Below are 21712 nucleotides of genomic sequence, written 5' to 3'. Positions count from 1 at the left end.
GATGCACATGAACAATTACAATAATTCTATGCAACATCCACAGCAGAGTGATATTCAAGAGCCTGGGTACAGGCCATCCTGTTCAGGGGGTGCTCCTATAGGAATGCAGCCCCTTAGGCATTTTGATGGACCAACCTGTGGTATGCCACAAGGAGAAGCATTAGGGGACCCAATGTATATGGACCGAACAGATGCATACAAAATTGCTATGGGATATTGTGATAATCAGTATGAACCACAAGGCCAAAACATGAACAACAGTTGTTTGAGCATGGACCAAAAAATGGGCCCTGGGATGATGAATCCAAATCAAGGGTACCCAGGTGAAAACTACTGTCAAAACCCTATGCAGAATAACGGACCACGGGGAATGCCCATGCAGAATCCTCACATGATGGGAGGCCCACCCCAGGGGAACGGAGCTTATGATCAAAGTCAGTATAACAATCGGATGCAATCAAGTGCCAATATGAACAATCCTATGTATTCAAATCCACAAACATCAATTAGTGCTGATAACATGCAATGTCAGAACCCAGGAGTGAATGGACAGAATTGGGCAGGACCCCAGACTCCTGGAATGCATTCCAAACCACCTCATCAGGGAATGACGCCAGGAATGAACATGCACCCTCAGCAGGGTATGCAGACCCCAGGGTCAAGCTCTATGCCACCCTGCACCCAGCCCAACTGTCCAAGCTGTAAGACAGGGTCCCCCCATCGACCCCCCATGTTGGCCTCACAACAGACATTCATCCAACATCTCATCTCGGACCGTTCTAACGCGTTCCGTTCTCACCCTCTCTTCCCTCTTTTGCGAGATCTCATCATTGCAGATATGAACTTTTGTTCTCCGAGCTTTCCTTACCAACTTATTAGCAATCTACCTGCAGATTTCGACAAACTGTTGCAGAATTTTCTATCTCGAAACCCACCGGCAGGAACATATCAAGGCAATTTTGCCATAGAAAGTGTCATAATGGATGCCCTGAAATATGCTCACCACTGTCTTATAGGTAAGTACTGGATCAGTATTTTTACCTTGTGTTGATGTAGCAAGACTGCATCTGTACTGAAATTCCAATGCGAAGCAAAATCAAAGGAAATGAGAGATCCCATTCAAATATCTAAAGCTAACATTCTATCTTAATCTGTAAAATGCAATGTGCATTTTATGCCCATTAAAAGCCACATTGCTCATTTATCAGTAAACACAAATCCAATGAACGGCAATTACAGAACCCATTGGACTCAAAATTCTGATTGAGGCATTAGGATATTGTTTAAAATCGATGTCAAAAAGTAGCATGTCAACTGCTGTAGATTCACTTTTTGCAGCATTAAAATTGATACAACCATGCTAGATTTTAAGTCTAGGTATTGTTGCTTGTTTAAGCCAACACAATAGCATCAGATAGGGGCTTGTGATTCTCTGGAGGCTATAAAATTTTATTGTCGTCAAATTTTGTTTTTACTGGATAATTTAGCATAAATATAGCCCAGTAAAAAGATTTATGATCATAAAAATTCAGAATTTACGTCCCAGAGTAGACATTTAATTTGTCTTGTAGAGGAGGGATGATGGCTTGTAAAATTCCCGACAAAACATTTCAGTGATGAATATAGTACAATTTTTTCATCAGTCTTACGTTACCCTTCCACAATTCACAAGCCATTACTAGGTTAGAAAGTGGAATAACTAGAGGATGTAAGCAGTTTAATACTTTTCAAACGAGAATAATTGCCCTCCAATATATCTTGTGAAATCAAATAAATGTTTTGTGCACGATTTTTACCTGCTCAATGGATGAAATGCGACACAGAGGTGTTATCGGTACAGCGTTAGGAAATTTGACATTGATTTTCACTTTTTGTTGTTAGCTGACGTAATTTTTTTTTCAATGCTTGATATAAAGAACTTGAAGTATTCTATTGGGTAGATTGATCTTGAGGGGAGATAATAATGGGGGATATACTCCCTGACCCTGTGGTCTATACAAAACGGTATCGACAAATGGAAACTTAAAAGACGGCATCTCTTTTGTGTTGATACGCTACTTTTCTAATTATGAAATAGTTGGTCAGATTAAATTGATTGCTGGTACCTTTGATAAAGTTATTTTTTTTTTACCTTTAGAGAGTATTAATTATTAAATCAGAATAACTTTTCACATTTAAATCATGTAGATTGTGATTTCAATGATTTCATTTATTGTCCAAAAATTTATATATCTTTCAGAAATTATAGTGGTATTTTAACATATTCCTAACATCAGTTAATATTTTTTACTGATACAAATATAAGGGATGAAAGTGTACAGGTTTCAAATATCAAAATTCAGAAATATTTCAAATTGATTGCAATATTTTGCTTCAATAGAGAAAATTCGGGATAGACAAGAACAAGACAAAGTCACCAAGAGTACGTCCAAATCCCTGAGTGCAATCGAGGAGTTCTGTGAGAAGTTCGACCGCTCTGTGCGACAAAACATCATCAAGGTAACGTATCTGTACAACGTTAATGTTAATAAATTAATCTCATGGAACAAAATGCATGCAAAAGGATGAGAATCGATGATAAACAGAATTGTTGTTTTTCAAAGACATGTAAAGTAGGATGCCGAGACCTTGCTTCTTTGTTGGTTTGAAATACAATAGTTTTTCGGGTTTCTTTCCTGTATAAAGCAGTTAGGAATCATATGATTTTTGCTGCATTACAAGACGTTACATCATATTTCTGTCGATATTAGGCTTAAATCTTGATCTTTCATTTCCCTGAAACTTGTCCTTGTCACTTAATGCTTTTAAATGAAGTATTGAGTTACTGCAAGGCATGACCTGTATGTGGTAAGCACTCCAATAACAAACTTTTCAAAACAGCAGTCGGGGTTCTGACTAAGTTTAATATTGGCGATCTGATATCTTTAAGTGGGCAAAATTTCACATGTAATTTCCCAACAAGAATAAAAAAATGTTGATGTAGAAAATAATGACAATTACAGCTTTAAGGTCTCTATTCAACCATTAACCATGAATACGAGAGAATTTTTGAAATACAATCCGTCCATTGAGTGAGGTTAGTCCTAGGGAGCCGGCTTTCCCTGGCCTGTTGATTCAGTGAAAATCTACTCCAGGTAGTGGAGGCCCGTATTGTTCATGCCAGTAGGGGGAAGGTGCTCCTGTTAACAGAAATGGTGAAAGGAACCAGCCAGCTTTTGTGTTGGAGATTGGAAGGGGCTGGGGGAAAGAGATTGACAAACTTTCCTTTTTCTGGATATGTCAAATACCCAAGTTTTTTAAATTCAAATATTTGAACAAAAAATAAAACTTTGCAACATATTGTAAAGCTGAAAGCCTTTTCTTTGTATCTGTGAGTGAATGTATTTATTTAAAAATCAAGTTAATCTTTTTAGAGATTTCAGTTTACAAGTGCAAAGAGTTTGAAATCCAAGTTGATCATTTACTTAGGTAATTAAGTTTCAAAATGTCCCAAAATGTAATCATTGCAGCTCTATAAAATCTGAGCAGTATTTGTACTAAGTATTACGAGTGTGGGTCGTGATCAGTATTGCCAATATCCACCGGTACAATGACAGAAATCCTGCTATTATTATCAGCAGGTTTATTTTTCTATGGGACTTTGTTCAGGTTTAGAAAAGTCTACCTGGAGCACGGCACAGGAAATGATTCATTCACCCCCGTATAGATTTAGATGTGGCCTAGATAGAAATTTGGCCACTCTAATGAAAAAGTGCGTTGTTCAGTACATTCATTCTAGTGAAAAAGTACACAAGCATTCATACATTTTACTTAAAGAGCAACTGCAAACGAAAACAAAGTGTAAGCTCATCTCGGCATATAGTTTCTGAAGAAGAAAAAACACATCTTTGAACTGTTTTAGGATTAATAAATTGGAAAAAAGTCAAAATTGAACCCAAAATAAGAATTTATATCAGCTGATGTCATGTAGTGTGAGGGGGTGCAGAAAGCATGATTTGTATCACTGATGAAACCTAATCAGTTGATGGCTGTCTTGTTTACTATAAACACTGAAGTAGCAAACACAGGTCACATTAGGGGGGTCTCCATAACCCATTCTTTGCCCTACACGCAATTATGTCACCAAATATGATTTAAACCCCCCATCACCATAAATCTCCAAACTAGATTTTCTTGTCAAACTGAATGCTTGACTTGCCCAAAACACAGCCTGTCAATCAAATTGGTCGACAAGATGGGAATCCAAACATGCAAGTGCATTGTTTCTCTGTTTGTGTGGTCTATGTACGATGCTGACTTTCCCGCCCATTTCTGATACCGTTCAACAGGAAAGAATTCAGCCATAGAATTTAATCAGACAAGTTTCCCTCCTTCAATTTGATTGAATTCTTTAACAAGTGGCTGTTTGGCTGTAGGGAAGGCGGAGAAGATTAAATAGGTCTGCTTGTGTTGGCTACTCTGCTATTAGTCCCTTTTTGAATGGGAAACACAAAATATTTCTGAATAAGGAGTGGTCTATGGACTGATATTAAGTACATTAAAAAACAGCATTGATTCAAACTGTTCAATCGGTAATAACTCAAAAGAAACATTCACATATCCAGTAATAGCCAGAGATTGTTGGCATTAAACCAAAATAAAACAGAGTTCAATGTAAAGGATACATCATAAAATTGGGTGGGTAGTGGAGTGCTATTTTTACTGCATCAGGTGGAAAAACTAAGCTATATGCTCATTTAATGGGAGTTTGGATTTGCTTCTTTAGGGAAACTGGGGGTTGGGATATACTGGTAAAGATTGCCTGTAGATTCTTGCCTAATAGGGGTGGCCATAGATTTGAGAATGTGCTGAAATAGTTCAGAAATAGTTTGAAAGGATAATGATCTGCCAGGGTAAAGGCATCTTACATGATGATTAGAGCAAATGCGAAGAGTTTCTGATTTCTGTTTAAACCCTGCATGGCAAGATTCTTTACATATGGTTTTGCAAAACATCCTTTTAAAAAAGGATAAAAACGCCAGAGAAAAAAGCGAAGGCCCAGGTGCAGCGAACTTCCTGACATGCAACAGTGTATGTTTGTGTTAGAAAACGATTCTCAATTCAAAACACATGATTCAGTGCTTTGTTTGGGGTTCATTGAGAGTGGCATTAGAATAAGAGCAGTGTAGATACACCAAATTCACATCAGCCTGGAGCTGTCAGGCGCGGGGTTAAGAGTTATGCCCCTTTGGGTGATACCTTTAGCATGTTTCAGACTACCCTATATACTGCAGCATACATTAGATACACAATATTGTGTGTTAGGGGGTTTTTTCTTTGCAAGAGATGAAGCTCAAGATAAGTGAAGCATAACAATTTAGGTATCTGGTGTGCCTATTGCTGGATATATATATTTTTTTTGCCTTGCTGCTAGGAAGTCTGACTGACATTCACACAACTAATTCTGTCCCGATAGTCATCTCCGCCTGGCCAGTTCAGTAAGAACCTGCCAAGGGGAACTAGGTTAGACATGACTACAGGGCCCCTGGCTGAGTCATGCACCTGCCCTGATAAGGTCTCCTTACAACAGAATGTATCCAAAGGGATTTTTTAATGAATAATCAGGAGAACAAACTTAACTCTTATCAGAAAATTAAAATAAACCAAAAGCAATGTAGTCTTTGCTAGATACAACATGAATGCAACACATTTTCTGCTTGTGTTAAATGTCAGATGATGTACAAAATGCTAAAAGATGAGTACAATTATGAATTTTGAAAAACATTTCCTAATCATGTTTTGCCAGGCCTTGTTCAAACTACATACCGGTACCAGTAGGAAGGCAAAGCTAATTGGGCTGTAAAAGTCAGCCACATATGTAGTACAATATGTTTTGGATGATATTTTAGGCTGTTGGAAACCGAATTTCAGAAACGTTAATTAGCTAATACATTTTTTATTTTTTTTCAGCCGGCAACGTTTCAGCTGCCTAACCACAGCGGCGGGGTGAACCCCTCGTCTCTGGGCGGTCAGCCTATGGGAGGAAACATGACTCCCAACATGGGGACCCCTACAAAGGACCACAAATTCAGTGACATGGACGGCATGATGGTATTTAGTTAGCCAACTTGTTGATGTTCAGAATTGTTGAAAGAGTTTGCATAATTGTTATAAAACTTTTTTAGTAGGGGAGAAAAAAAATTAACCACTTAATTTACCAAAACAAAAAAAGTTAACAAACTGCACACAAATAATTTTAAAGCAATGTATGACAGGTTATATAATAATATAGTCAGCAGTCGTAATTTATTATACAGACAAACGTTGGAGGTGATGTAAAGGTCTTTCTAGTTTAGAAATGCATACGTGAAAGAGTAATGAGCATGTGTTAAAGGTAGTCATTTATTAATAGCATAATGCTGGAGGGGAAAAAACAGTAAAAATTTTCAGCGACAACAAATTGTTTTCGGGGAGCTGAGAATTGATGTCCCTTTTAACCACATTTTTTTGTCCTGTTGGGATGAATTTTTATGCTGTGTATTTCAGATGCAAGGGTTGTTTGCCTCACCGAATGCGAAGAAGGGCTTGGATCTGGGCGCCATGTGTTCGCCACACTTCAAGTCCCTCAAGGATCTGGCTGACTGTAGCGACTCCACCAGTATCGTCAGTAGCAGCAGTAACCACGGAAAGTCCGAGTCCAAGAAACACCCCAGTCTACCCAAAGAGGTCATTACACTCTTACACGTACCAAAATCTCATTCTGTTATTTATTTGGTTGTTAACTTTTTTTCTCTTTTTTTCATTCCGTTGACATTAATTTCACATGCCTGTACTTTCATAATAAAAAACACACACAAGTTACTGATGATTTAGGGGGAAACAAGTATAAGTGTGTCTCTCAGTTTAGACATATCAGTATAGCAAAGAGTATGCATATTTTCACTCATCAATAAAGACAGACCAGAAATATTTCTTGAAGTGGATTCAGAAATTATTTTTTACATAAAACTAAGAAATCGCATGAATTTTTAAAAATTCAGATTGTGTTTTTTTTATCATCTTTTTAAAGAATTTTTCTGTTTTCAGTCTTTACAAATGACTTAATTCTAAGATATTTGTGCATCATATGAATGTACAACAGATCAATGTGATAAACCATGACATATATTTTACAGGCAGTAGCCATCATGTTGGAATGGTTGAGACAACACAAAGACAACCCATATCCCAACGATGACGAGAAGGCAATGTTGATTAAACAAACTGGACTCACTATTAATCAAATTAATTACTGGTTTACAAACGCTCGCAGAAGAATTCTACCTAAGTGGGCACAGCAGTGTAAATGAGGCTGCAGTCCGCCACCGATAGCTCAAACGTCGTCGTTCCAGCCAGGAAATTCATACATATCACCTAACAGTGCCTGAGGTTACGGTCCAAGGGGAGTAACTCTCACTGCGTCTGGCAAGCTAGTGTCGTCAGAGGGAGCGGACAGGGACACACATCAGCATTTAGGAGAGGAGAGCAGTCTGGATATGTCAGAATTAAATGTGTTCATTGTCCATGACAGTTGTTGGTTAGTGCTTTGTATACAGATATCTTTTGGTATTGTTGTTATATCATGATGTTTAACGTAATATCAAAGCCATATTTTTGCTATGCATAGAAGTTAGCATTGCATTTCTCACCTGTGATTCTGGGTTGTCCTGCAAGGACTTTTTTTTTTAATTTCCATAAACTGTTGTGTCCTAAGGACTTTGCTGCATTTTATTTATTAGTAGAATTAGGGGGAAATTAAAAAAAGAAAATGCAATTACCAAAACTAGGTGGAAACCAAACCAATTTGGGGCAATGATTTCTGTGCCTATGTAGATCGTGACACGGCTTTAGAATTGGATAAGGATATATTTATGATTACGTAACTTATATTTATATTTTATTAGCATGGACACAAACTCTAAGAGAAAGCTTTTAATTAAAGGACATCAAACTTTTTTTATATACTGGGTTTTTATGAATGATTTCTATCTGTTTTTTATAAAGATTTTTGTCACCCACTGAGACAAATTGTCAACTGGAGATCAAAGCTATTTAACTTGAAAAACAAAACAATACCTGTGCCAAATATGTCTCCTGTTTGTCTGATATTGTCAGAGAATTTTGGTGCACTTTTGTAAAATGTAGGTTTAGCAATACAAATACTCAACTTAAGTATCAAGTGAAGTCTATTTTAGAGAACAGTATCTCTTTGTTTTAATCTCTGAGACAGTAAAGCTGATTCAGGAGACTTTCTTTGTCTTTTCTTTCTCTCTTTCTGTACTATTTCCCAGAGTTATGGAACTTGGTACGTGTGTAACAAACCTACGTTGACCTGTTTGTCAGTGTAGCCATCTTGTATATAGTCTGTACAGTGACTCGTTACTATATTATGATGAAGTCATTTGTTTATCTTTCTGAGAGTTTTATTTGAAGCACAGTTTTATATTAATAGATACTTGAACCAAAGGGAAGAGATTCCATTGTTCAGTGTGTGTTTTGTAAGAATTTTTTTGTTTTAAAAAAAAGTATGATTTTATAGTTTTTTAACTGCAGTATTAATTGAGGTAGAATATTGTTTTCTATATTTTTATTTTGTTATATCTCAACATTGCTGTATTTCATCTCTTCTTTTTTTTAAAATTATGTTCACAACAGCCTGAAATAGGATGGAATATATTTAGGATGTAAAAAATGGGTAAACATAATATGTATCTGATACCAAAGATTGATGCTTGAAACACATGAATTATGAGCTTTATGTGATGTAATCAATTTGTTTTGTCTTGAAACAGATGTCTCTCGGTATGGTAACAGCATATTGTTGATGTATTTGGTTGTAAATCGCTGAAATACCTCGCTGTAAAACAGAGATGGACATATCATAAAAGTCTCTATCCACTGTCTTTTAAGAACTCTAAATAATATTCATTCCAATGTTAACATTTCTAGAATTTATTCAAAGGAAAGCGTAATGACTATTTCTTTTAAAATAGTATGAAACCATTCTGCCTTCAAGCAAAAAAATATTTTTTATGTCAAATATTAAGATGAACAAAATCTGTTTTTGTAATGAACTTTTATCTGTTGTTTTTAGCTGGTGGTTTAAACTTTTTACACTGTGCCTTGATCAAAAATCAAGTCTTTTACTCTTGGTGGTTTTTATCAACAACTGCATTTAAATTAGGTTGTATCCACGCAGCATGCAAGTAGAGGTGCCTTAAGGTATGCTATATGTAGATGTGAAATCATGTTTACCAATTTGAGAATGCTTAGACTATTTCAACTTTTTTTTTACCTCATTAAAATTGTGATGTTGATTTTAATGAAATTTTATTGTTTTTATACCTCCCTTAAACAATGTTTGTGGAGGGAAATAGAAATCACCTTGTCTGTCCATCTGTCTGTGCAAAATTTGTGTCCGGTCCATATCTTTTTGTCCCCCGTCGCAATGCGGAGCGGGGACATCGAAATGCCAGGCGTCCGTCCGTGTGTCCGTCCGTCACACTTTTTTGTAAGCGCTCTCATGCCTACAAATTTTGACGGATTTTCATTAAATTTATACCAAATGTTTATACCACTAATACCTTGGTCAAGTTCCTAAATCAGCCTTGGTCGATACTAGTATACTGCTTGACTGGCGGGGGACCCAGGAATTCTATTCTTGTTTATGGAGAAACATGGGATGTTCTTACTTCACACAAACATTGCTTATGACCTGAGGATATGTCATGATCTTCACCCAGGGTCAGTTGTGCAAGTTCTAGCTTGTGGTTTTAAAAAAAAGCTTAATTCCTGTTTTGGCCCTATCTTGTAATGGAAAATGAATAGAAGTTAAAATTTAACTTATAGCTTGCTTGTGACCTGTAATTATGTCCTGACAAGAGCTTTGGTCATTTGTTCTTGTTCAGTGTCATTATAAGAAAACAAAGCGTCCCTTATTTTCTAATAGAAGTGCATGAGTTTTGATATTTTCTTGGGGGGGGGGGGGGGGGCAGTATCATTTGTGAGCTTGCTCACAGTATCTCTAGTTTTTCTCTTTTCGAAAGTGAAGTCCATTATGTTGAAATTTGGGTCAAAATAAATACATCAGCACATGAAAACATGCAATTTTTAAAGAGGATCGAAAAATGTCTACTGGAGTGTTATGTGAAGTAATGAGTGAATCACCTAGTGTTCTGTATAAAAAAAGGAAGCAGGAATCTTGATTTTGGGTGATTTCTGTAGGACAACATGACACCTTGCAGTAATGGTGCTAAAATGATGTTGGTTAATGTAATTTATAAAGACGTCTATTCGAGAAAAGTGCATCGTACTTACTAAATAAGGGGTTTAAGGACGGCTACTTCACATGATCACGAGCAACAATATCCATTTCTGAGTGGCTTTTAATAAAATGTTTTTTTGTTATTCATACAAATTGGCCACTGGGATTTCAAAGGGTCACAATGGGAAAGTCACATATTAACATTGATTAAACATTACATACAGGTTAACAAGTTCAAATAAAATATGAGGATAATTCAATTTATTTCTGTGTAAAAAAAAAAGATATCCCAATTTTGGTTACTTTCTGAATCTGAAATATTGAAACTCTAACATGTCTCATGGTTCCTTTTGAACCCCACTGGTCATGGTAAAAAAAATCAAACCTTTAAACATTTCCATTCTCATCTCTTTTTATATTTACTACAAAATAATGGTATCATAACTCTTCACACAATACTTATGGAAACTAAGAGAGATTTAATGCTATACTCTCAGTCTTCAGTTAAAGTTTTTGAACCAGATCTCATTTCTTAGCATGAACTGGTTTTAACTTCTCTAACTTGCATGAGAACTCACTTTGCTCAAAAACTTTACAGACTTAAGATGATAGGTAACGATGAAAGGAAGTGTTTTGATGCTGACACCCAACTATTTTATGCTGATTGAAAAAGGATCTGCATGACAGCTATTCTGGAATGTAATGCCAATGATTTAACATCAATTTCTAAAAATATGTTTGTTGCCGAAACTGAGAAGGAGATTCAGATGAATATGCATCCCAAATTTAAGCAGTTAACCTGCTATAGTTCAAAGATTATAGCTAGAGTTATTCAGAGTTGCAGACAAAAGGACATAACTTTCCATGCTTAAAGGGGGATAACTGTTGAGATTTATTATCGATAAGCTTGGCTCATCATACGCACCTGCATTATTAATGACTTTTTAAAAAAGTGAATTTGATTGAAACTAGAGTGCTATAAGATCTGAGATGTTTACGCACGATATTCTGACATGAAGTCCCAATAGTTGTGGAACGTGTTTTCTTTATTTTGTAGTTAGATATTACGACACTGTTGCAGAATATGTGGTTTAGCGGAAAGCAGCATTGACGCTTCGAAGAGTGTGTTAATATTACTAGTGTTTCTCTGTGATTTTTTTCTCTGAACGCATTGGCGGGTCCAGAGGGAGGGGGGGGGGTTCCGGGGGTCGGAACCCCCCCCCCCTTTCTTTGGGACAAATGAATTGTTTTGAAAACCTTAAATGCCTATTTAAAGGCAATTTTCCCCATTTATAATATAAATAGTGTAATTATCTCAAATAAATGCTTTTAAAACTGCTTATTTAAAGAATTTTGTACAGTGTGCCGTAATTTTGTTCTTATACGAAAAAAACACTATCGAATTTTTTATCGAAATAAAGTACTCCCCCTCAGCATCCAGTATTTACTACACTGAATAAACATGTAGAAAATAAAAGATTTGTTATAACGTCTAAGATGTATTTTCTACTCTATTTCTAAAAAGAATTCGATTATAGTTCATGTAGTTTTGAACTGACAAGTCATCGAGTAAAACGACGTTCACGTACGTTGCTGGATCCGCCTCTGGAACGTATACGCTGGAAACGGAACATTGTCTTGAAATTCCGAATTTCAAACACTGAACTTTAAAGGATCATAAAAATAGGATTCATTAATTTCATTCAAAAGGATCTTGCTGCTCGTGAATGAAAACGAGAGGCCCGGGGGTCACATCGCTCACGTGTAGCAACAATGGCCTTCACTTTGACCAAAGCAGCTTTAATGAGTCTAATGCAAAAATAACCAAAATAAAAAGACTTTTAGATCATTCTTCACATACTTTAGTATTCTTTATCCTCGTTTCGGCCCCAGTTCAGCAATTCAGTATCAAATAAACCAATACTATAACAAGATGCTGCAATACATGTGCATATCAATAATATTGCAAATAGCGTTGTAGTTCTTGAAAAGAATATTTTAAAGACCCCCCCCCCCCCCCTATTCATATATTGGTTTGTGGTATGCATTATTTGGTGGTGATGGGAGGGGGTGTCATGGTTTGAACAATTTGAAATTTAAACTACAAACTTTAACCTCTTTTTGGTCAAGTCCACAGGTCACTGATGGAACAATGAAATTAACTTTTTACACTCTATTAGAATGCTTTGTGGCTACGCACATTGAAATAATACGCACTTTGAATTGAATATTTTTTGCAAAGTGCATTAAATCAAATTTTCAAAGTGCGTAATTTTTCAAAGTGCGTTGAAGTTATATTACATATCGTAACATCTTTGTCAAAAATTGAACACCTTCTGGTGCCCTGTTATTTTCCAGGGGATATTTCAGTTGAATCAACACTTTATTTAGATAGTTGCATAGTAATATCGTAAGTGATAGCATTGAAGTTATTAAGAGGATTTTCGTCTACGTGTGTGGAATAAGTCTTCAATCTACACTTTCTTAGGATGCTTCCAAACAAGTTAAAAGTTTTCGGATTTCTGGCGCAATTCTTGTGTAATAAGATCATTTATACATTGCGGCCATAGCCAACCCCTGGAATCATTATTTGAACAAACTTGAATCTACACTACCTGAAGATGCTTCCACACAAGTTTCAGCTTTTCTGACAAAATGGGTTTTGACAAGATTTTTTAAAAAGATTTTCTGTTTTTATTCGAATGCAACCATCCAGCATCATTGTGACCCCACAATTTTTTTTAACAACTAGACTTTGACCCGTGCGTGCACGGCTTGACATTGCATATCGGACATAAGCGAAATAGGTACATCGACACACCTTATTATTGACATTTACATAACAAAGCTATAAGCCTACAATTATGCTATTAATTTCACTACTCTTTCCTTAGTTTGAATAATCTGTGTCTCGGGAAAGGCCCTCACCACAGTTGGAATGCCTCCCTTATACCCGTAATGTAGCAGAAAATTGCGGAATCGCCCCGCGGAACGATTTTGGAGAAAGTTAATGAAGTCGCCTTAAAAATAACAGTCAAATCAAAAAATTTTTGTTATCATGAAGACAAAAGTAAGTACTTAGTTGAAATGTATATTTGTTATTTTATACTTTCTCTTATAAGAAATCATTCATATATATATATATATATATATATATATATATATATATATATATATATATATATATATATATATATATATATATATATATATATATATATATATATATATATATATATATATATATATATATATGAACAGAATATATAGCAAAAGTCCAATGAGAATTTACCCGTATTTGTATTATCATTTCTGAGTTTATTCATGCAGATGTGATATTGTGGAAACATAAACTAAAGATCCCGTTAGCGTGAATGTATCGCGCAAGCGCAAGATTGTAAAATCCAAAAAATCCAGGTGATTTCCGGGATTTTTTGAGGAATTTTCGTTGATTATTAATTAGCGAAGCTTAACTGAGAAAAAATAAAAACAAATTGGTAATCTTCAAGTACCAATAATGTTTAAAATATATAAAACAAAAGACAGTATTCTTCCGATCTCTCGGTATTAAAGACCAAAAATTCGAGTCTATTATTTTAATATAGTAGTACAGATGTATCTTCCCTTGTAAGAGGATGCGACCCCTCATTGTGAGAATCTTTAATTCCCTTCTCGTACCCTAGAATACTTCTCGTTATTTCCTTATGCGTTATGAAACTGGCCAAGTGGTTCTTGAAAAGTTTAATTTTTTAAAGAGATTACAGACAGACAGACGCCGGGCAAAAGATGATCAGGTAAGCTCACTGAAGGTTTCAACTGAGATGAGCTAACAATAATGGTAACGAAAGAATATCACATATAGGCTAATAGAGCATCAACTGTAATACCTCGCATACAGAAGCATATTCCATCTGTGGGCATACTTTTTCTTTCTGAAAAATAACGACATTTATAAACACCGTTTCATTATTTTTAAAGCAGAATTGAGCATTTTGTATATTTAACTTCAATCTTCTTCCTTAAATACACATTTGCTCTTTGAATTAAAGATGAAAAAATTATATACTTAACTACATGTAAGTAATCAGTGTTTAGACTTTAATATATAGAATTTGGACCTTTGGAATATTAAACTGCGAGTTGACGTGTGACTTATCACATCATGCACATTATTTCATTGAAAAGGTTGATTATTAATATTGAGAATGTATTTCAAACGATTGTTTTACATATAAAAAAGTTATTAAAAATAAAGGACCTATTGCAAATAACAAAAGAATTGACCAATAGGGGAGACGGATTTTCCGGGGAAAAAAATCACTTTTGAAAATCAGAAGTTTTTTGGTTGTTATTTTTTATCGTACATATTTCTCAATTTTTCGAATTTGCATTTTGAACATATATCATATTGCTCTTGCAATTTTATTATTAATCTTAAAAATTGGCTAAAACGGCATTTTCTCAGTTAAATGGTATATTTCTGATTGGTTTTTGGCCTAGATATCCTTCAGGACCGGCCTGCCCCTAAAAGAATCTTTGATATTTTGATAGGTTTTATGTCAAAGGAAAAAACTAAGATTTTTTTTTTTTGGGGGGGGGGGCACCCCGGCCTTGGAGTCAAATTTTGCTAAAAAAAAAAAAAAAAAAAAAAAAACAAACCCGCAAAAATTTCGGAAATTGATTTCTATCATTGTGGTCTATATTTACATCATAAAGTATAGGTTATGGGTAACTCAGTAGGTTGAACCGCTGTCTATATGTCACATATGATGTTTTTTTTTGCCCTGGTTCGATTCCGTCTGTGGGCATACTTTTTCTTTCTTAAAATTAACGGCATTTATAGATACCGTTTTATCATTTTTTTTAAAGCAGAATTGAGCATTTCGTTTTAATACACATTTGCTTTTTGAATTAAAGATGGAAAAAAGTATATTCGTATCTACATGTAAAAGCAATCAACCGGAACTATACCTTAGTTAAACGCTTTGTTTGAGGACATGAATCATTCAGTCTGTGTTACTCGAGACAGGTGTCACGTAAAAAAATCCTGCCGAGCAAAAACGGCGGTGTCTGCCTTTCCAGAACATCAATAGGATATGGTACAATATTGTGGGAGAACGATTGCAATGTAGATGTGGCTCGTTCTTTGCAAAGAACGTGGTGTGCGCATTTGGCGATTTTTTTCTTCATAAAAATGCAGAAGGAAGGTTTATAGATTAAACAAAAATGGAGGTGGGTCAGTTAGAGTTTTGCGTCCCCTTGCATCCTGGCATCAGGTACGTCCCCTTATAGAAAGGATACGGCTGTTTGAACGGAAAAGAGCTCAGTTGAATGTACGGTGAATGATGATAGTGTTCGAACGCCTCGTAAATATCCTTCTACATCTACAAACATCACTCTTCCTGTTCGTTCTGTTGGAAAAACTAAGGCGACGTGCATTATTTGTCGCAAAGAGGCAAAGGGTCTGCGACCTTTGAAATCGCGCCACTTTCAATAGTTCCTCATATGTCCTTGGTTATAGATAAACACATATAAATAAAATGTATTGTATTATAGAGAGTAAATAAAGTGAAAAAGCGTCCATTTTTTCAATCACTATACATTATGAGAACCAGAACCTAAGAGTTTACTGTGTATAGCCTAAAATCAAGAAGTAGAACGGAAATCGATAAGCTTTTTGTAAAGACAGAAACCAATGTCGCCTCTATAGGTCAAGTCTTTTGTTTTATACAAGTGTTCCTTTACTACCTTAATTTTTAATCAATTTATTAAATCGATTTATGATCAAAATTGCTAAAGCTTTCCTTTTATTGGAAAAGGCTACGCCTTCCAAAAGCGACAACAGATAATCAAGGGCAAAATTCTAATTAGATTGAATTTTTAACCGCCGATAATATTTGCCGAGGCTTGACAAAATGTACGATAAAGGCGGCACATGTCTCAGCGACATTGTGTACCAATATAATCCCCCCCCCATCCCCATTACAGGAACACAGGGGCCACACCGCACACCTTAACGACAATAGCCACGACTTTGATTTATTCTCATGTAAAAATTTGATATCTCATTGTGGCCCCATCTTACCATCGGGGGCAATTTTATTACTGTAGAATCATTTATATTCGCGGGTCAATTTTCGTGGATTTGGGGGTTTTTTTTGCTTCTATTCGTGGGGATGTAATTTCGTGGATGCGTCGGTATTCAGTTTAAGCCTAAAAAAATTAACAACTTGTTTCAATCATGTTCATCGTATTTAGTTATCGTACTTTTTTTTACAGCAAAATGAAATACTGAAAAATATTAGTTTTCAAGAAAGATATAATTACTACAGCATTGTTCAGAAATGAGTCTTTATGAAAATGTACATGTACATCATGTCTCAAATCTTTAACATTCCCGAAACGCATGAACTAAAATTACTACTGTATGGAGAATGAATTAAAAAAAAAACAACAAAAAACAAAGTGATTGCTTTTTTTCTCTCGTAATTTGTTATTTACTGGGCGGGGACACTAGTAATCACAGTGTTAATATACTGAGTGGGTGCAAAAACAAAAATTACATTTTGTTCCATTGTACTTGAAATTTTGTATTTACACACACGCAGAAAATTTACAAATGAACAATATTACAATTTCAATTTACTGGGTGAGTGAAAAATCAAAATTAAAAAATATATATGATAGATGTTGTTTTTCATAGTATAAATTTGTACCCTCATCTAGCAAATATGAAAAATCGTTTCACTGAATTGAATAGTTTATCTTGTAACCATGTTTATGAAAAAAGAAACTATCATTTATTTCATTGAATACATGCAACTCCAAGTTATAATCAAATGTCGGGAGTTGATTTTATTGATTATTATCAATTTTAAAATCAACGATATGTTATGCAAATTTTTATAATATGAATTCTCGAACTTTTCCGGCAAGAATTTCGAGAAATCCCATATGAATCATGTTGTGTAATATTTAAAGATAGAATTAATTCCACCAAACTGTGTATCAGTAATCGAAATGTTTCTAAAAATTGTACACGTCTGGATCAAAGCAATATTGAACTCTAGACTAGTTCAACCAGACGCTCGGCTGTCTCCGTTAATCTCCGACTACCAAGAGAGACTCTTTGCTTGCCGAGCGTCTGGTTGAACGAGACTATATTGAACTCTAGCGTAGGAATACATGCAACTACAAAAAAAAACCAGTTTAATTGTTCGTACTATATAAAATCTGACTATTTTCAAGGTATTTATAGATATTTTTCTTTTTGAAAAACAATGGTACAGCATACAGTACACCGAATTTATCTTTTATTTTCAAGATCTACGTCTTGTCAGCGGTGGTGATTTGTGCTTAGGTCCAAACACTGTTTCACTTTCGGTTTGCCAGAGTAACTGCATAGGAGAGTTGATTAAAAATCAACTCCCAAAAATCAATTCTTTAATTTTTGCTTATTTGCTGTTGACTTTAGAATTTTCATAATCAAACTTTCATGACGCGACTAACGGACCAGGGTCTCCATTCACCAACTTTGGTATCAATATTCAACGTTGAAAAATGAGCCCCGCTCAATTTTTCAAACCTTGTCAAAAATTCTTCGTATATTTTGATGATAAACAAAAATATTATGACTGATTCTGGAAAGTTCAAAACAATACATTGTATTCCAATCATCATTGAAGGGGTAAATACGAGGGTCAATCAAAAAATACGAAGACAATGCGGCTGTCTATCGTATATTTTTCATGAAAGTCATACTTAACAGATTAATCTGTGCACCAACACTTATGAAATTGATATGCGGAGTTTTAGTCCATTTGATGAAACGGCATTTTTGTTACCCCTTTTTAAAAACAACATGTTTTGTCACCACGGCGCACGGTAACATTCAAAACATGACGTCAAGATTAAACACGCACAGTTTATAGATAAACCCCATCTTTATATCACACTTAGTCTCTTGTGCCTTTCTTCTTACAATTTAAAATGGCACTGAACCACTTAACATCTTATTTGCACACATTTGCTCGAGAATCATAAGTTAGTTCTTCAATGTTTTCATTTTCTAACCGTGTATATCTTAGTTTACAGTAAGGATAACCCTGAACGTTGGTTGACGTTACTTCTTTTATGACCAAATATTTACAGATATTCTACTCTCTGTCGGACTGTTTCATATTCAAAATACAATGACCACAACCCTCACAAAATGTATTACAGTTAAACACAAACTTGCAAATAGTTGTTGACTTATTTTTTGCACCATTGAGCATTTTCACAGCTTGTATCGGCTTTTTCATGAGATAAATCCATTTTATTTGTACTTCTCGTTGCGCCGTGACGTCAGGCGACGTCGATGTTTTTAGTCAATTCTAAAGAGGACTATCTGACTTTAGTTACTAATATCTGTTCGACAAAACAATATTTCCCGTCATTATTTGGTACATAGAATACCATGACTATACTAAATTTGAAGTTTCGATATAATTTGGTTTTAAGCCAAATTTATAGAGATAATACTTTCAACATTATATGGTTTATTGTTGACATAACATAAATTTTGACCGTGCGCCGTGACCTCATTTTTGCAGGATTTAATTCTAAATAATTCTTAGAAATAAAGAAATTTATTAACTTTTTTTCTTGCAAATTGTCTGAAACTATTGCTAAATTATGTCTACCAAATTTAGTAATGATATGACGTTAAGTAACATAGCTATGACAAAAGTCTTCGTATTTTTTGATTGACCCTCGTATATCAAATCTTTGCAAAAGTGTGACACGAATACTAAAAATATACTAGCTTACGGTGTAAGCAAAAAAAAAAAATATATGTAATAAAATGTAAATACATGTAAACGATAATGAATAAAAAATGCTATCCATTAATTATATAAGGTGTACTTTGTAAATACCGGTATTGTACAAAATATGCAGTAGTCTCGTGTAAACATACATTTCATAACTATTCCATTAAATTTAATTTGCACGATGCATTTCATATTTTGTTTATAATATTCACAATTTGACGTTTGTGTATCTATAGATTTTTGTATGTCATGTTGCATGATATAAATTTTTGATATCGTTACATGATACATATTTCATGTAATCTCTGAAAAGAGGAATATAATATCGAATGAATGAATGTTGATGATCATCATGCCTAATATTTTAAAATGTTTTAACACAGAGATCGAATTTGTTTTGAACACATTTAATTTAGCATACCGTTTTGTGGTGTGAAACGACCTTTTTCAGTTGACAATCGGTGTTTGAATACTATTTATGCAGAAAGAAAAATATGGGCAAAACGTCATACATGTATATGATTTTGTAGGAATATTATCGTAGAGAAAAGTGATACCAAGGTTTTGTCCGCTTCTCTCTCTTGCTAACAGGAAATGTTGCAATTCACGCACGTTCAAACTGTTATTTGCTGTTACGTAGAGTATCGTATTTTGTTATCATTCTATATACTAAGGGTACACTTCAACCCAGAAACAAGTACATATTCAGTGTACATGTATTCGAGATATCAGTGTTCGAGATATCGAAGTTTAACTGTACCTGCATGCGCTCTTTCTCAGGGCGGAGTCGGGCCGACAATACTTTTCATTATTATATTCAATATTTGGCCAAACTTTCAAGAAAATAATTGAATTTGAATTTCATTGCAATATATAGTGTCATGTGTACCTACAAAGTTACACGAAATTCTGTGTAGTGGTTTAATTAAGAGGAGTAGCATTAACTAGATAACATCGAGATGGCCCCGCTTAAATAATGGACAATAGGATGAAAAGCATTTCTTTGACCTTGACCTATTACTTAGAAAGAAGATGGGGGAATAAGATGGCGCAAATGCCCATTCGGTTTAGAAATGAAATACAATTTTGAATTTATTCTTTCCCAATTAAATTATAATACAAGTTTGCATAAGCACAATTTTTAACTATATTATGTTTTTAATAAATTTAACAAAAGAAAAAAAATAATGCGTGAAATTTTGGTGGTATCGAATCCATAACATAAAAACCCTTAATATATAAGGTTAGCCAATGTAAGGTACTCTAAAAACTGAGCCATTTCAAACACAACAAAGTAAGCTGTTTAAATATTATGTGTGACTTTGACCACGAATTTACGGACTTGTATTATTTTTCAAAACATTCATTTGTTGGAATACAAAATGATATTTTTAATGTATAGTGGGTCATCTCTCCGCGTTTTTGGTGATTAAAATCTCATTGTTTTCCAATAGACATTATTTAGACTATGAGAAAAATATGGAGCACAGACCCACTCTATTGCCTGTGTTAAGTCAGCAATTTTATTGAGCTCAAGAGTGATACAGGTAGATCAAAAAAAAAATTCAGTAAGGCTTTAATTGTGAACTTTAATTTATATTTTTTATATGTAAAGACCATGTGATGTGCTTTTGATCTATTTACAATGTGAAAATGCCTTGAGGTTCTAAAAAAATGACAGTATTTGCAGGTTTTGATACGTATACGCTTGTTTCAGTTAAAGCTGGTTGGTCCGATTTTTTTGTAATTACAGTATCAACATTTTTTTCATACAAATCATTTATCTTAGAAAGTTATGGACTTTCTCCTATTTACACCAGCAGAATCAGTCTCCTCTTAAAGTTAGAAATATTCAAAGTAAATAAAAATAACTTCTCTTTGGGCAAACCAAAAAAAACAAACCAAAATGTTTAGAAAAGGAAACCGCTTGGTTTCGTCCCCCGAATGATTGGGGTTATTCAACCCGCATGCTATGCATCGATTGTAAAGAAAGCAGACTTTGGAAATATTAGCGAACAAAACGTACACATGTTTATTTGTAATTTGTCTGATCATTTTGACCGTTATTTAAAGCGATGTCAAATTCGTAATACAACCATACCCGTCTCGTCGTCAGGGGTGAAATTTAACATGAGACGAAATAACGCGGTTTTTAATGTTGTTTGTTTTGTTAGCAAATTTTGTACGTATTTTTCTTCATTGAAATTTGGCATCATTGACGGGTAAAATTACTGCAATGTCTATTATTATACATATACTAAGCATAGCCATCGTTTAAAAGCGTGCATTAAATTTGATATAAAATCGGACCAAGCAGCTTTAACATATTCCAAGTATTGAACAAAATCACTGAAATGTTAAATATAATATAATTGTTTTAAATGATGTTTTTAAAAAAATATCTGATTTATTGATATTTTAATTTGTCAGTAGCTTGTCCGACCGTGTATGGGCATTTTACACGCCTTATCCACCCATCTTCTTTTTCAGCTGGTATGAAACTTTTTTAATTCAACCTCCTTAAATACGGGCATTTTTGTCAACATGAGCAAGATTAAGCAAATGGGAAATAATCTACGGTCTAAAACCGATTACATAGAGATCCACTATAACCGTC

The 21712-nt window shown here is 34.6% G+C and overlaps 1 protein-coding gene across 4 annotated transcripts in view; it reads left to right on the top strand.

Moving 5' to 3' along the window:
* The window catches only part of LOC128174191 (transcription factor mef2A-like), a 25942-nt gene extending 16596 nt beyond the window's left edge, over nucleotides 1-9346 (top strand). For all 4 annotated transcript variants that reach the window (XM_052839812.1, XM_052839819.1, XM_052839807.1 and 1 more), the window contains 5 exons: nucleotides 1-1016; nucleotides 2381-2499; nucleotides 5950-6090; nucleotides 6526-6705; nucleotides 7155-9346. The exon at nucleotides 1-1016 is cut by the window's left edge and continues 508 nt beyond it. In XM_052839812.1, coding sequence (XP_052695772.1) covers nucleotides 1-1016; nucleotides 2381-2499; nucleotides 5950-6090; nucleotides 6526-6705; nucleotides 7155-7328 — 1630 coding nt within the window. In that variant the 3' untranslated portion in view covers nucleotides 7329-9346. The remainder of the gene's footprint in view (nucleotides 1017-2380; nucleotides 2500-5949; nucleotides 6091-6525; nucleotides 6706-7154) is intronic.
* Nucleotides 9347-21712: the final 12366 nt, after the last annotated feature.

Source organism: Crassostrea angulata, chromosome 1 (genome assembly GCF_025612915.1).
Source record: "Crassostrea angulata isolate pt1a10 chromosome 1, ASM2561291v2, whole genome shotgun sequence".
Lineage (NCBI taxonomy): Eukaryota > Metazoa > Mollusca > Bivalvia > Ostreida > Ostreidae > Magallana > Magallana angulata.
This window is presented reverse-complemented; position numbering and strand designations above follow the sequence as displayed.